At 33.3% G+C, this 14102-nt stretch overlaps 1 protein-coding gene across 2 annotated transcripts in view; it reads right to left on the reverse strand.

The window, feature by feature from the left end:
• Positions 1–14102, reverse strand: part of Arap2 (ArfGAP with RhoGAP domain, ankyrin repeat and PH domain 2) — a 174975-nt gene that overhangs the window by 14900 nt on the left and 145973 nt on the right. For both annotated transcript variants that reach the window (XM_027938904.2, XM_027938896.2), the window contains 3 exons: positions 11303–11430; positions 3231–3313; positions 1030–1065 (listed from right to left, as the gene is read on the reverse strand). In XM_027938904.2, the coding sequence (XP_027794705.2) occupies positions 1030–1065; positions 3231–3313; positions 11303–11430 (247 nt within the window). The remainder of the gene's footprint in view (positions 1–1029; positions 1066–3230; positions 3314–11302; positions 11431–14102) is intronic.

Genomic DNA, 14102 nt, shown 5'->3' on the forward strand with positions numbered 1-14102 from the left:
GACAGTTGAGTTGACAATTTCATCAGGAAGACGATAAAAGCCATGAGAAAATGGGAGAGGTCAGTAAAAGACCACACACATAGTGTACATGTAGATATGAAGCAACAATAAATTATTAAAGGTAGATTCTCATTCTATTCTTAAGTACAAAAGAGAAGCTTATGGGAAACGAAGCTGATGGTGTCACATCGAGGGCCTTGCATGCCATGCCAGCAATCCTGTCCTTGTCCTCTATGTGATAAGATTCACAGAGGAGTTTGAAGGCAGAAGAGAAATATGACTCACTGGAGAAATGTCTCTCAGGCAGTTGGTGGAAGATGTAACTGAAAATAAAGTCAAGTCAGAAACATAAAGAGCACGCAAGGTTTCTAGAATAATCCATGCAGATCAAAGACCTGGCCCATAGGATACCAGATATGGGTGTGTGTGGGGATAATGAAAAGGCTGGTATGGTATAGTTTAGGTAAGGATTAGACACAGGGAAATGAAGAAGAGAAGGTGTTTAGTGCAACCTCCGAAAAGTACATATATTGAAAGAACAGGTCTGAGACTAGGATACGTATGCCTTTTAATCCTATAGCTTATTCTTTCTGAAAAATTGAATTTTGCTTATGTATCTCTTAAAAGCTGGATTCTACAATCATATCTAAGGAATTGTATGTAGTTTCTATAAGATTCAAAGAAGACACAAGGGATTAAAATAGATCTGAACCTCAATACAAATCTATTTTCCTCTTCTTTTTTTAATATTTATTTTTAAATTTTAAGTGGACACAATATCTTTATTTTACATTTATGTGGTGTTGAGGATCGAACTCCGTGCCTCAGGCATGCTAGGTAAGCACACTACCGCTGAACCACAACCCCAGCCCCATATTTTCCTCTTCTTAAACTGAAAGTATTTAGAAGAGAGTTTGAATTCTCCTGGGTAAAACACTTCCTGTCTGTAGTTCTATCTGCTAAGTAATGAAGTCATTCTTTTTCTAAAGTTGTCACCAAAATATCAAAAGTTCTCAACTATTAACTTACCAGTGATGTTTTTCAGAGAATGCGGTCAATCCCCAGCTGTGTTCCAAGGGAAGAAACACATACAATACATTAAAATGATAATTTTTATGAGGCTAAAAAACAGGATTAGATATTAGAAGATAATATTTAATGGTGGCAATGCACAATAAAGTAGATTTACACAAGTAATGATTCAATATGTACCTCTAGGTAAATACCAAATGTTTATAAGATTTGCTACACATTTATACAGGCAGAAGGGAGAGGAAGAATTCTTGCAATGGGGCAGAGGGGAAAATCTCTGAGAAGATACTCTTAAGTGAATACTATGGTTTGGATGTGGTTTGTTCTCATTGGTCCTTGTGTTGAGGGCTTGGTCCTCAGTGTAGTGATGTCTGGAGGTGATGGAACCTTTAAGCTGTGGGGGCATATTGGAAGGTCCTTAGATTACTAGGGTCATGTCCTTGGAAAAGATCAACATAGTTTTCAAGCAATCCCTCAGTAATTCTCAGGAGAGGGTTGTGATAAAACCCTAAGCCTAGCCTCAACCAGCTCTCTGGCTTCCTCTTTGGAGATAGGAACATGGGAATCTCCACACATTCCCACCAGGGCCACCAACTATGATGTGGCACTGCTGAGAGGATCCTCACCAGAAGACAGCCCATACAGGTACCATTCCTTTGGTCCTCCAAAACTGTAAGCTCTCATCTTATTTCAGCCATTTTCTTAAAGACATTTGTCCTTACTCAGTGAATCAGTCAATTTTGTATTACTCTAAGTAGTTTGCCTTAGGTGTTTTGTTATGGTAACACAAATATATAAAATATAAAAGGAGTCCACATTTTCTGTACCATATATCTAACACATTGAGTAAAAACAAATGTCTGCAGGCAGGCACAATGGCACATGCCTGTAAGCCCAGTGGCTCCAGAGACTGAGAGGCAGGAGGATCATGAGTTCAAAGCCAGCCTCAGCGAAAGCGAGGCATTAAGCAACTCAGTGAGACCCTGTCTCTAAATAAAATGCAAAACAGGGTTGGGGATATGGCTCAGGGGTCAAGTGCCCCTGAGTTCAATCCTTGGTACCAAAAACTAAACAAACAAACAAAACCAAATGTCAGCAAAAATGGCTGGAATTATATATTTTGGGGGGAAATCAATGAACATGCTAGTTGTAACACAGGTATATGTGCTGAGCTTGGAAAAGAAGTATGGAGAGAAAAATAAGGAAATTTGTAGTAATAGAATCTGAGAAGTCAGCAAATGCAGTTCATTAAAATCTTGTTTCATGATATTAAGAAAAATATTTCTGTGAGCATTAATTAGCTAACTGAAATGATCTGTGATATGAAATTGTATATAAAGTAAATGCTGGGGTGAATCAAGTGTTACAGAAGCCCACAAAATATAAAATATAAATGGAGTCCACATTTTCTGTACCATATATCTACTGTGTGTTTGGAATACCAAATTTAACATAACAAAAAGGGCAAGATACATAAAGGCTGAACATTTTCTCTGATATGTAGATGCTAATTCACAAAAAGTGGGGACTAGGGAAAAATAGAGCTACTTTGGATTAGGCAGGAGGGAGTGAAGGAAGGGAAGGGGGCATGGGGAGAGGAAAGATAGTAGAAAGACTGAGACATTACAACCCTATGTGCATATATGATTACACAACGGGTGTGATTCTACATCATGTACAACCAGAAGAATGAGAAGTTATAGTCCATTTGTATATGATGTGTCAAAATGCATTCCATTGTCATGTATAACTAATTAGAACAAATAAAAAAATGACTTAGGCAAAAAAAAGTGTTGGGGGGTTACAGACTAGGACCAAAATATTTGAAAAGCCAAGTATCAGAAGCCTGGAGGGCAGCATTAGCTTTCTTGTGGGTAGATTTGCCTGGAAGAGTACTTATACTCCCAGGCAGTGTTGGTCCCAATCAAGATAAGAGGAGGAACCCTCATCCTCCTGAGGATTTCTTGCTTTACTTGGGGAAGATCTCCAAGGAGCTTGGCACAAGTCTCAGTGGGAACTTCTCCCCTCCTTATGTACCCACACAGTTCCCTGATCTCCTACAGAGGTACAACTCAAGAAATCTGCCTAAAATTTACTTCACAGAAAGTTAAAACTCACGTCACTGATCTCTAAATCCTGCAACGTACTTACTTTCCTGACTTTTTTCCATTCAACAACCCTTTGTTTTCAGACTTTACCTGGTTGGAGGCTTCATTTTCTTCTTCACACCAAGATAAAACTTCATTGCACTGAGAGGAAACATTTTGTCATATTTACTGCTCTGTAAAGGAAAAAAAAAAAAGGCAATTGAACAGGTTTTATAATGAAACAGGTATTTTACTTGACATTAATAACTGAGTTTAGAATTATTTAGTTTCTCCAATGCTTCATAAATATAATACAAAATTTTAATAAATGAAGTGTCTTAATTACAATGTAATTAAATAAATGCTTTTAAATAATCTTGTATATACACATTCAAATGTCCCTTGGGGACAGATGTACATCAGAATTGATTTGTTTTTCATATTTAAAAAATATAACAAAATACATTTGCCATATATTATGTAACTTTATCACACCAACTGTATTACCTGGGGGCAGTACACTGTATTAAAATACATTCATAATTCTGTGATGAAATGCATGACATTTTATACAATGTGAGCAAAATAACAACTCTGTATATATTTATGTTAGTTGGGTCAAATTTTGGCACTAGATAATACATGATTTTTTGTACATTTTTTATTTCAAAGACTATGTACTCCTATGGACACATATTTAAGCTATCTTAAGTATCATCTCTAATAATAATTCATTCAAATTTAGCCGAAAAAATATACATTTTACCATAGATTAACTGAACTGTATTTTCTCCACAATTTTCCTAACACATTTATCTGTGCTTAAGTAAAGATTTAAAAAGTTTTAAAAGATGCATGAATATATATCCACATAGGTAAATTATTTGACATAGGCAAAATTTTAATCAGTATATTCTAACTTAAACCATAATATAATAATCACATAGATCTCATCATTCACCTTTGGATATTCTATAATAGATTTTACAAAGAGGATAACTATGGGAATAATTTATAACACAACTTTCTCCATATCTCAAACATCTGCAAGGAAATCTTGTGTTTCATACTGGTATGCAGATATCATTTATAATTAAATGTGACGGATTTGAGGTCAGAAAGACTATGGTATAAATCTGGTTGTACCTTGTTAGTTTGTGATTTTACTTAAATTTCTCTGACTTAATTTTCTTGTTTGTAAATAAGGATGGTAAAATTATTGACCATATAAATTGGGTTATTATGAAGATTAAATGTACAAAGTTTTATTGTGAAGGGTTACTGTAAAAATAAAAAAAAATGCCTATGAAGGGTATAGTCCAGTAATTGCATAAAGTGAGCTCAAAGAAAATAATAACTATCATTGTTATAAATTTAGAACACAATCTCATAAAATTTTGAAATATGGGTATTTTTTAGGATCCTGGGACAATGCACAGATGCCCATGTAGCAAATGTACAGCTCTTCTGACTACTAAGTTCTATATTATGTCTTTTCTTTGTAACAACAGTTAAATTTGAAAAGTAAAGGGTAGAGAACTTTTTTTTTTTTTTTTTTTTTTTTGGTGGTGCTGGGGATTGAACCCAGGGCCTTGTGCATGTGAGGTAAGCACTCTACTAACTGAGCTACATCCCCAATCCAAGAACATGTTTATAAAATGAAAAACTGGTTTCCATGTAGCAAGCAGGTTAGGAGAGTATAAAGGAAAAATATATAGCTAGGTAATTAGAAATATGATAAAGAGCAATGCTCTGGTGAACAACAATCTCTGTGGCAGGAATCATAAAGTCCACAGTGGTGAATTTATTTCTAATCCTTAGTTAATATCACTAAATTTGTTATTTTTATCACCAAAGATATTTTTAAAAACATGTATCTTGGATTTTTTTTTCCTTACTGTTACGGATGGATTTCCAGATCTGCAGACACTGGGCAATGGATTAGGAACATCATTAAGAATTAGATTTTTGCCAAGATGGATAATTGACTTATAAAGTTTTGGTTATGCATTTACTAGCCATTTGTAGTTTTGATATGTCAACAATTTATCCATGTCTTTATTTATTTTTTGCACTACTTCTTTATATATTAAACACGACATTATGTGTCTCTTAAGTGAAATATTCTATTCCAATTGCTATCTGCCATAATTTTGCTCACTGTTTACTTCCATTATTTTTATTAAGTCAAATATATTGATTTTTTTCTTTTAAAGTTTCTTAACTTTTATTTAAGTTTGAAGTGTTCTGACACATCTGATACTCAGTTCCATGCTCTTATACCTTTAAAGGTTGCTATCTTTAAAATTTTAAGTCATCAATTTAGAATATATTTTTATTTCTCCAGATAGTGGAGACTTTAAATTGAAAATTTTTTGACAATTATTCCACCTCATGCACTTTTCATAGAATATTTATTCAAAAATTAAATCCTAATATCTAATTCTCTTAAGTGACTTTATGGTACCATTCCTCTATGGTATGTTCACTTTTATGGTAGGATTATATTATTTAAGCTATTTTAGCTTTAACATATACCTCTTTAAAAATTTTTTTAAATTATTTAAGCACATACTTTATTAGGAAGTAAATAGGCCTAACCTAGTATTCACTTTCTTTTTTTAATTCTAATTTGTTATATATGACAACAGAATGCATTACAATTCATATTACACATATGGAGCATAATTTTTCATATCTCTGGTTGTATATAAAGTATATTCACACCATTTGATATATCTCTAAATAGTTGGGAAAATAGAAAATAGTTGGGAAAATAGATCAAAATTGTTTAATTTTTTTATCCCCCGTTTGCAATTATTCTCACTTATTTGAAGTACATTATCGTTACTGCAAAGTATGAAAACACAACTCCTTTTGAAAATTTGAAAAGGATTATAGTTACAATCAATTGATATTAGAGAGGTGAATTTCTATAATTTTCCTCAAATCAGTCTCGACTTCTTGGTAAGGTCATTTTCTGATAGTTTATACATTTTTTTTTTTTCTTTTAAGTCCCCAAGGGACTGATTTCTGACTTTGTGACCTGCTAACTTTCTCAACTTTCATAAAGAACATTCCAAAATTTGAATGATCTATTACAGAATAGTTGGGTGGCTTGCTTTGGTGCTCAGCATCCCATTGTAAGAGATATTCAAAGAGAAAGCTGACTTTTAGGAAAATGCAGCAGAGTTGACTGCTGGCCACCTTTGTCAGAGGTCAATCAGATCACAGCCAATATGTCCTTTCTGATAGTTCAGACAGTCATTCCCTTGGACACAGTACCAACTTATAGCAGTGAAGTAGGGTAAGAGGCAGCAATTCCAATAGAACAGGGAGGGTGGTCATACATGTGTAAGGAGGAGAAATACAAAAAACAGTGACAAGTTCAGGCTTGCCTACGTTTTGAAGACCTTTTGTTAAGAGGTTGATAATCTAAAGTAACACAGTGAATTCCCCGAGCCACTTCTGGCACCCAGGTTCATTATTTTATAATGTATTCTTTCTTTCTAAACAAACACCAATAAAATCATCAGAGAGATCAACTATTGTGAAAAGAAATATTTTTTTTTGTTGCAATCTTTAAAGTAAATATGCATGAAGAGGAACTGGAAAGATACTAATGAAACAGTCTTTATAAAAGGAAAATCACTTGGCAAGATGAATTCACTACTGGCATATTACAACTCTCTCTTTTGGTGTATATAATTTCTGGATAATTCCTCCAAAAAGTTCAATGCACTATACTGTTATAAAGTCTGTAATCTGTTGCTTCAACCACCACATTTCAAAGTAAAACTTTTAACTAAGCCAATTAAATAAGCATGCTTGAAAAATTATTCCTGTAGCTAAAAGGAGTTTGCTTATTAGTGTGTGCAACTTTTAACGACCCCCTTTACTTACTTGCTTTTTTCACACTATTAACAGTATCATGGCAATATTCTTTGAAACCTCTCACCTTTTATGTAAATCAAGTCTGAAAACATTTTAATTAACATTTTTCTGTGCAGGGAAAACTTGCAAAACAAAATATACCTTCCCCTGTGTATTACCCTAATTTGTTGTTAATGAACATTCATAAATTATCTCTAATTAACACAAAGTTGCTTTAAATACACTTCTCAATTTGGAATTTCGACTCCCTTCTCAGGAAATCATTTTCTAAATACATACAAGTACAGATATATTAATGGCAAATGTCAAAACACAGCCAAATCTTTACTTAAGTTGGGGGATTTTACCATTGATTATTACTTGTGCAATTGCTTGAAAAGTTAATACTGGCAATGACTTCACCATCAATATAAATAGGGACTTATGTTCAATATGAAAAAAATAACTGGCAAAGTAAAACTATGTGTTGAAAGTAACAGTAACTTTAGTTTAAAGAAAAACAATCTCTCATCTGCTTTCTTCACTGTGCAAATTAAAATATCAGTTGCATTAATAATTTATTCTGACAGATGTGTAAATGAAATTTTTAAACATTTACTAATTAGACTATAAACCTATAATCTGTTGTCACTGTGATTTAAAGAATAAATGTGCTTGGTGTCCTTAAAGAACACTACCTTTCAGACAGGGTACTAGCACACAGCAGTTTGTATAAATTATCTTAGAGCAAGATGATCCTTTTAAAGGCATACAAATTCTTAAAACAAATTCCGTTCAGGGATATTTATAATTCTTCATCTCAGAAAAACCATCTCTTAAGAGTCACTGCTCCATGAACTAGCTTCTTTGAGGCAGATAGTAGAGTTTACATCAGCTTGGAGGATAATTATGAAAAATTAAATTGTATGTATAACCATGTTTGAAAATATTTAGTACCATTTAATGAAAAAGAGCTATCCTTTTAAAATAAAATCCTGTGAACAAAAACAGCAAGCTAAAATAATGTGAATTATTAAGGTTTTTAGTAAGTTCTTTCATAGAGCCTTTCAAATCTGACACCTGAGAATGAATTCTGGCTCCACTACTTACTTGTTATGTGGTCTTGGGCAAGTTTGTAATGTCTTTGTGGCTCTATTTATTCATATGCAAAGTAGGAATAATAATAGTACTGATTTTATGTTGTTGTTGTTTTTTAATAAAGATAGCATGACATAATCCCAGTGAAATGTACCTAATGACTAACATATTATGTATATGAAAGAACAATTATTAAGGAAATTAACCCAGAAGATCAAGGTGAGTGGCCTATTATCAGAAACCAGAAATTTTTTCTTTATCGGATTCTATTCTATATGACTAAAATAATGATCTGTAAAGTCTGGCTTTAACTTGTACAATCACAAAATTTATGAACCTTAAAATCAGGTGTGCTCTATTCACATAGTTACAAATCCTTGTGCCTTATTTCTACAAATTCTACTATCCTTCTCCTGATAAAACTAAAGGATGATAATAAACATTAACAACCATGTGATATGGCAGACTCCCTTCTGGATGTGTCAAGTGGAATAGTAAGGTTCGAGTACAGTATATAATACAATTTCCTGAGTAGAGGAACAAAAGTTGCAGAATTTCAGGATCTTCTGTTGTCCTCCTGGTTGTACATTTCACTGCCCTGGAAGAAGGCAAATGCAGGATGTACAAAGAAACTAAGAATGCTGCTAAAATTGATTTATGCCCACACAGAGGCTGCCCTACTCCCTACTGGAAGAATATATATATATATATATATATATATATATATATATATATATATGGAAAGCAGTTATAGCATGTGGAGAGCTCAAGGAGCTCAAGAGAAGCCACAAAAAAAAAAAAGAAAGAAAGAAAGAAAAAATGGGGCTTCATATTTGGAAAGCAGCCTCATAGTGCTTTTTTTTTTTTTTAAATAATATATTAACAAATGTTCTAGGTCTGGTTATTCTCTGTACATTCCCACAGCAGAACACGGTCAAGTGTCATTCACTTAAAAAATGCAAGCAACGTTTACACAAGGGAATATTCAGTATAAAGTGAATATTCAGTATAAAAACAGTCTCCAGCACCTGATGACTGCCATTCTACATTGAAAACAACGGTCTTGGTACCATATGAATCTCAAGAAGAAATGTTACTGTATACAATCCTGTGACCCACATCCACAACAGGATGGAGAAATTGTCCTACTGATCTTTCCATTGGCAATTTCACGGCAATTTTCTATCCAACTCCCCAAATTTTCTGACTTCTGTCACCATAGAATGGTTTTGCATATGGTACTATTTTGCACCAAGCTTCTTTTGTTTAACAGGTTTTGAACATTCACCAATATTGTTGCATGCATTAGAATCCAATCATTTTTATTGATGAGTTGAATTCAATCCTATGAATGTTGCATTTTCTTGTTAGACATTTGGAACGTTTAGTTTTTACAAATAAAACTAATTATAAGGATGTACTACCTAGGAATAGAATTAATGGATCATGGGTAAAAGAAAAAAAAACTTATTTTAAAAACTGTTGCCAGGTACAGTAAGGCATACCTGTAATCCCAGCAAGCTTGGAGCCCCAGGTAGGAGGATTGCAAGTTCAAGGCCAGCTCTGGGCACTTAGAGAGACCCTTATAAACTTAGTAAGACCCTGTCTCAAAAAAATAGTGTGGGGTTGGCATTATAGCTCCACAGTAAAGCACCTCTCTGTTCAATTCCCAGTATCAGAACAAAACAAAACAAAAACAAAAAAACCCTGCTAAATCTTTCTACACAATAATTGTGTGATCTTATCCTTCCACAACAATTTATTTATGAAAGTTCTAGTCAATCTGCATTCTTGCTAACATTGGGGTTTTCACTCATGATTTAGGTTAAATTAATGAGTACAAAGTAGTACCTCAGGATTTTATTTATTTATTATTTTTTCTTTCTTCTTCTTTTTCTTTTTTATTTATTTATTATTATTATTATTATTTTTACAGACAGGATGTCACTGAGTTGCTCAGAAGAGCCTCGCTAGGTTGCTGAGGCTGGGTTTGAACTTGCAATCCTCCTGCCTCAGCCTCTTGAGTTGCTGGGATTACAGGAGTGCACCACTGCACCCAGCTATCATGGTTTTAATTTCAATACCCAAATAACTAATGATATTAATCACTTTTAGTCCAATGGCTAATTGGTCTTTTCTGTATGTTCCTTCCAGTGGTGTCTGTCCAATACTTCGCTCTAATGTTTATTAGGCTGTTTTTTCTTATTGTTGCTTTGGAAGAGTTCTTCATATCCTGGATATGTGCTATGAATATTTTTTTTCATCCTGGGACTTCTCTATTCATATTATTAATGGCATCTTTAAAAAAATTATTATTTTTATGTGGTGCTGAGGATCAAACCCAGTGCCTCACACATGCCAGGCAAGTGTTTTACATACACAACCCCAGCCCTTAATGGCATCTTTTGATAAGCATGCTATAATCATCATAGATACTTGTAAAATATTTCATCTTAAAATGTATTTTTACATACTTTCTTGTTTAAGCATTAAAGCCACCAGGAGTGCTGGACACATACTACTACTATCATTTTAGAGATTCAGAATTTGAGGTTGAGAGGTGAAACTGCTTGTTGTTCACACAACCAGTTCTTATTGGATATAAGATTTTCTAATGCTAAGTTCAATTTTCTCATAGCTACAGCATTTATCTAACTCCCTGTATTTATCTTTAGTTCTCTATTCTATAATTATCTAATAAAGTTCTTCAGGGAATTCGAACTTAGAGGAAATAAGATTAAATGAATAAATATGACATTACATGAATCACTTCATTGAAATTTGTTGGAAAGACATTAAGATTTATTATAATGTTTGAATTTTGCCCTTCTATGCCACTTTTCATTAATTTCCATTAGCTAAACTTAAGCCTCTTTTGCCTTAGGGTATGACACATTTTCTCTTAATTTTATTGACTAAGATGCAAATTTATACGCTAGTTTATGCAATACATTTTAAAGCTTTCTTCAGGGCTTAAGTTATTCTCTGTTCTAAAAAATTTAAGATGCTTAGATAGGCCATAGAAAATTCTCCCCTGTTATTACTGAGTACACTAATGCATATCCAGAGGCTGAAGGAAATCATCAGCTTACCATGCATTTTATTTACTGCAGGCAGGGACTTCACCATAGATGGCTGAGAATGGTATGTAATGAATGCATCAATACCCAAATAAAAATGTATGCATGCTCAAATCTGACTCATACAATTACCTTTGGATCCTTGTAAAGAAAAAGGTATCCATCCCGTAAGACAAAATAGCGGTCTTGAAACTTATTTCCAGACAGTATTTTAGATGGTTCTTCTTTGATTTTCAAGACTCCTTCTTTGATACTTTTCTCTGTGAAATACAGCATTACTTCTGTAAGTTGGGTACATTTTCACTTTATTCAGAGTACAAGAGAAAACATTTGCTTACTTTCAGTTTTGACAGTACAAAACAATAATGGTTTATCTACCACAAAACAGTTAAGATGAATTCCTGGGGAACACCTTTCGTCAAGGGTATTGCTCTTTATGCTCTAGTGCCGTCCAAGTGCCATGGACACAGAAAAGGCTCTAAGTCTGAACTGAGGTGTGCTGAAAGTATAAAATATATACCAGATCTTGAAGACTTTGTTCAACAAAAAGTATCCTGTCACTATTTTGAATGTTGATTACATGTGGAGGTATTTTGCATATGCGAATAAATATAACATTAGTAAAATAATAAAATTAATTTCTCTGGTTTTTTTTAATACTTTTCTTAAAATGTGGCTACGATACAATTTAAAAGTACATGTGTGAATTATATTTCCATTGAACAGCCTTAATATAAAATTGCAAATAAAAGAAAACATCTTCGGAAATTCAAACTCAGGAATCTAGGAATTCTAACTCAGGGACTCTAAGGGATTAGAAAAATTACTGTAAATTATGATATGAGATAAAATATGAGATAGGCCAGAGTCAGAAAGGCTGCAATAGAATATTTAACAACAATTATATTTCATGAGCAATGCTGTCATTGTTCCATGCTTAGAAATTGCTTAAACTAATTCTATTAACAACTACTTTCTGGTGAGAACATTAAAATATGTATTTGTGTCTTATGGATGATGAATCACCTGTCTAAAAGGTTCCCATGAAATCCAGATATTCAACAGCTGACAAGAATTGAAGAAGAGTAAGAAAAAAGAAACAGGATCTTGAGTCAAATGACTATTACATGGTCATTCTGGTGTCAGCATCTGCTTTTCTCATAAACCAGAAATAAAGACACCTATTCTGCTGTGTACATCGGACTTTCCTTACATCAGAAAATATACAAAAAATCCATAGGGCAAAAAGTTGCTATCAGGATTTAAAATATCCATGTATAGTTTCTGTAATTTGCAAAATAACTTGAAAGGTTTCAGAAAGAATTCTTAGATTTAAAGCTAATAAGCTTTAATTTTTTTTTGATAAAACCTTTATTATGACTTGCATCAGAAAATAAAGGTCAAAAATTGGAATAGTTCCTTATAACTCAAATATGAGCATGGCATGACTAAATGAAAGCAAAAATCCCGAGGATTAAATCTGACCATAAAAAAGAACACAAACATAGGTAATTAGCAAAACCAGATGGTGTTAATGACACATATACCAGCATGTACTAAATCATACTGCCAACAAAGGTTCCTTTTAGGTATTTTATGACTACAAAATAATTACTTAAAATGTACTACTAAAATTTGTCTTCTGATACATTCTCTTAAAACTCTGTTATGTAGAAAAATATTGTTAGGGTATTTTACAAGTAAATAAGAAGAAAAGATATACAGCAAGCAATTTAGAAAACACTGGATAGACTTAATGCTTTGGCTAAATTAGAACAGGAATGTGAAGAAATCCATATAATATTATTAATTTAAAAGTAGGCAAAGAATTTTAAGAGCTAAAATTACATTGTGAGATATATTTTATATTGCTTATGCCAGACAAAACCCACCCAATTCCTTCTGATGGTACTCATCATTTTAATTATTGTTCAAATTAATAAACATTTAAAATCTTACCAATAAGAAAAAAAAGCTAAGGCCTATTGTCTAAATGACCCATTTATTGGTCAAAGAGAAAGCAGGCTTAGGGAAAAACAATACCCATTTCTGACTCTGGGTGTATACTCATTAAAAATTTATTTTAATAATGATTGTATGTAATCGAGTATGTTAGCTATATATTACTAAGGGAAACCAGAGGTAAGCTTTGAGAGGAAAATATGTTAAGGGTGAGGGAAGAACACAAAGTAATTTGCAATATGAAATCTGAATATAAATGTTAAGAATATAAACAGCTGTTTAAAAATTCTCACACCTAAATTTCTGTCTTCTCTCAAGATGTTAAAATACACTAAAGGATACCTATTTAGTAAGGGCAAAAATAAAGATGCACATACACTTTGTTGGGCGTTACGTATGGTTGGAGGTAACAAAGTCAAGGTTATAGATTCAATGTTTCCAGTAATTCACACTTCCACACTGGTTAGCTACCTCATGGTCCCTAAACTTGGGGAGATTTTGCTCATACATTTGACTCTCTCCACTTTATCCCCAACAGAACATTCCCTGGCTCCAGAATAATCTAGCTCAGCAAACAAAAAGTGCACATCAGTTGGGTCCACCATGACTGCTCTCTAGGTGCTGTCAGCTCTGAGTTCAATTCTAGTCTGTTGGTATGAAAATTTCTTGGCTTGCATGTACCACTAAGATCTTCATAGTATGACAGCTTCCTCATAATTCTTGAGTTCTGGTAAGAACTCTGTGCTATGCCTTTGGAAACTCTCTTTGGAATGCTGTGATTCCTGGACTGTTCCATAAAACATTAATCTTTCTGGAGGTCATATTTTTCTAACTCCTCACTTCAGAGCACTAATATTTCCAATGTTATATAAGCAATCTTTCTAGCCAAACCCCTTTCTATATAGTCATTCCATATTCATCATATTCTCCTGATCTAATCAGAAGGTCAGGTATCACATATCATATGGTC

The sequence above is a fragment of the Marmota flaviventris genome, chromosome 7 (assembly GCF_047511675.1).
Source record: "Marmota flaviventris isolate mMarFla1 chromosome 7, mMarFla1.hap1, whole genome shotgun sequence".
NCBI classification, from domain to species: domain Eukaryota; kingdom Metazoa; phylum Chordata; class Mammalia; order Rodentia; family Sciuridae; genus Marmota; species Marmota flaviventris.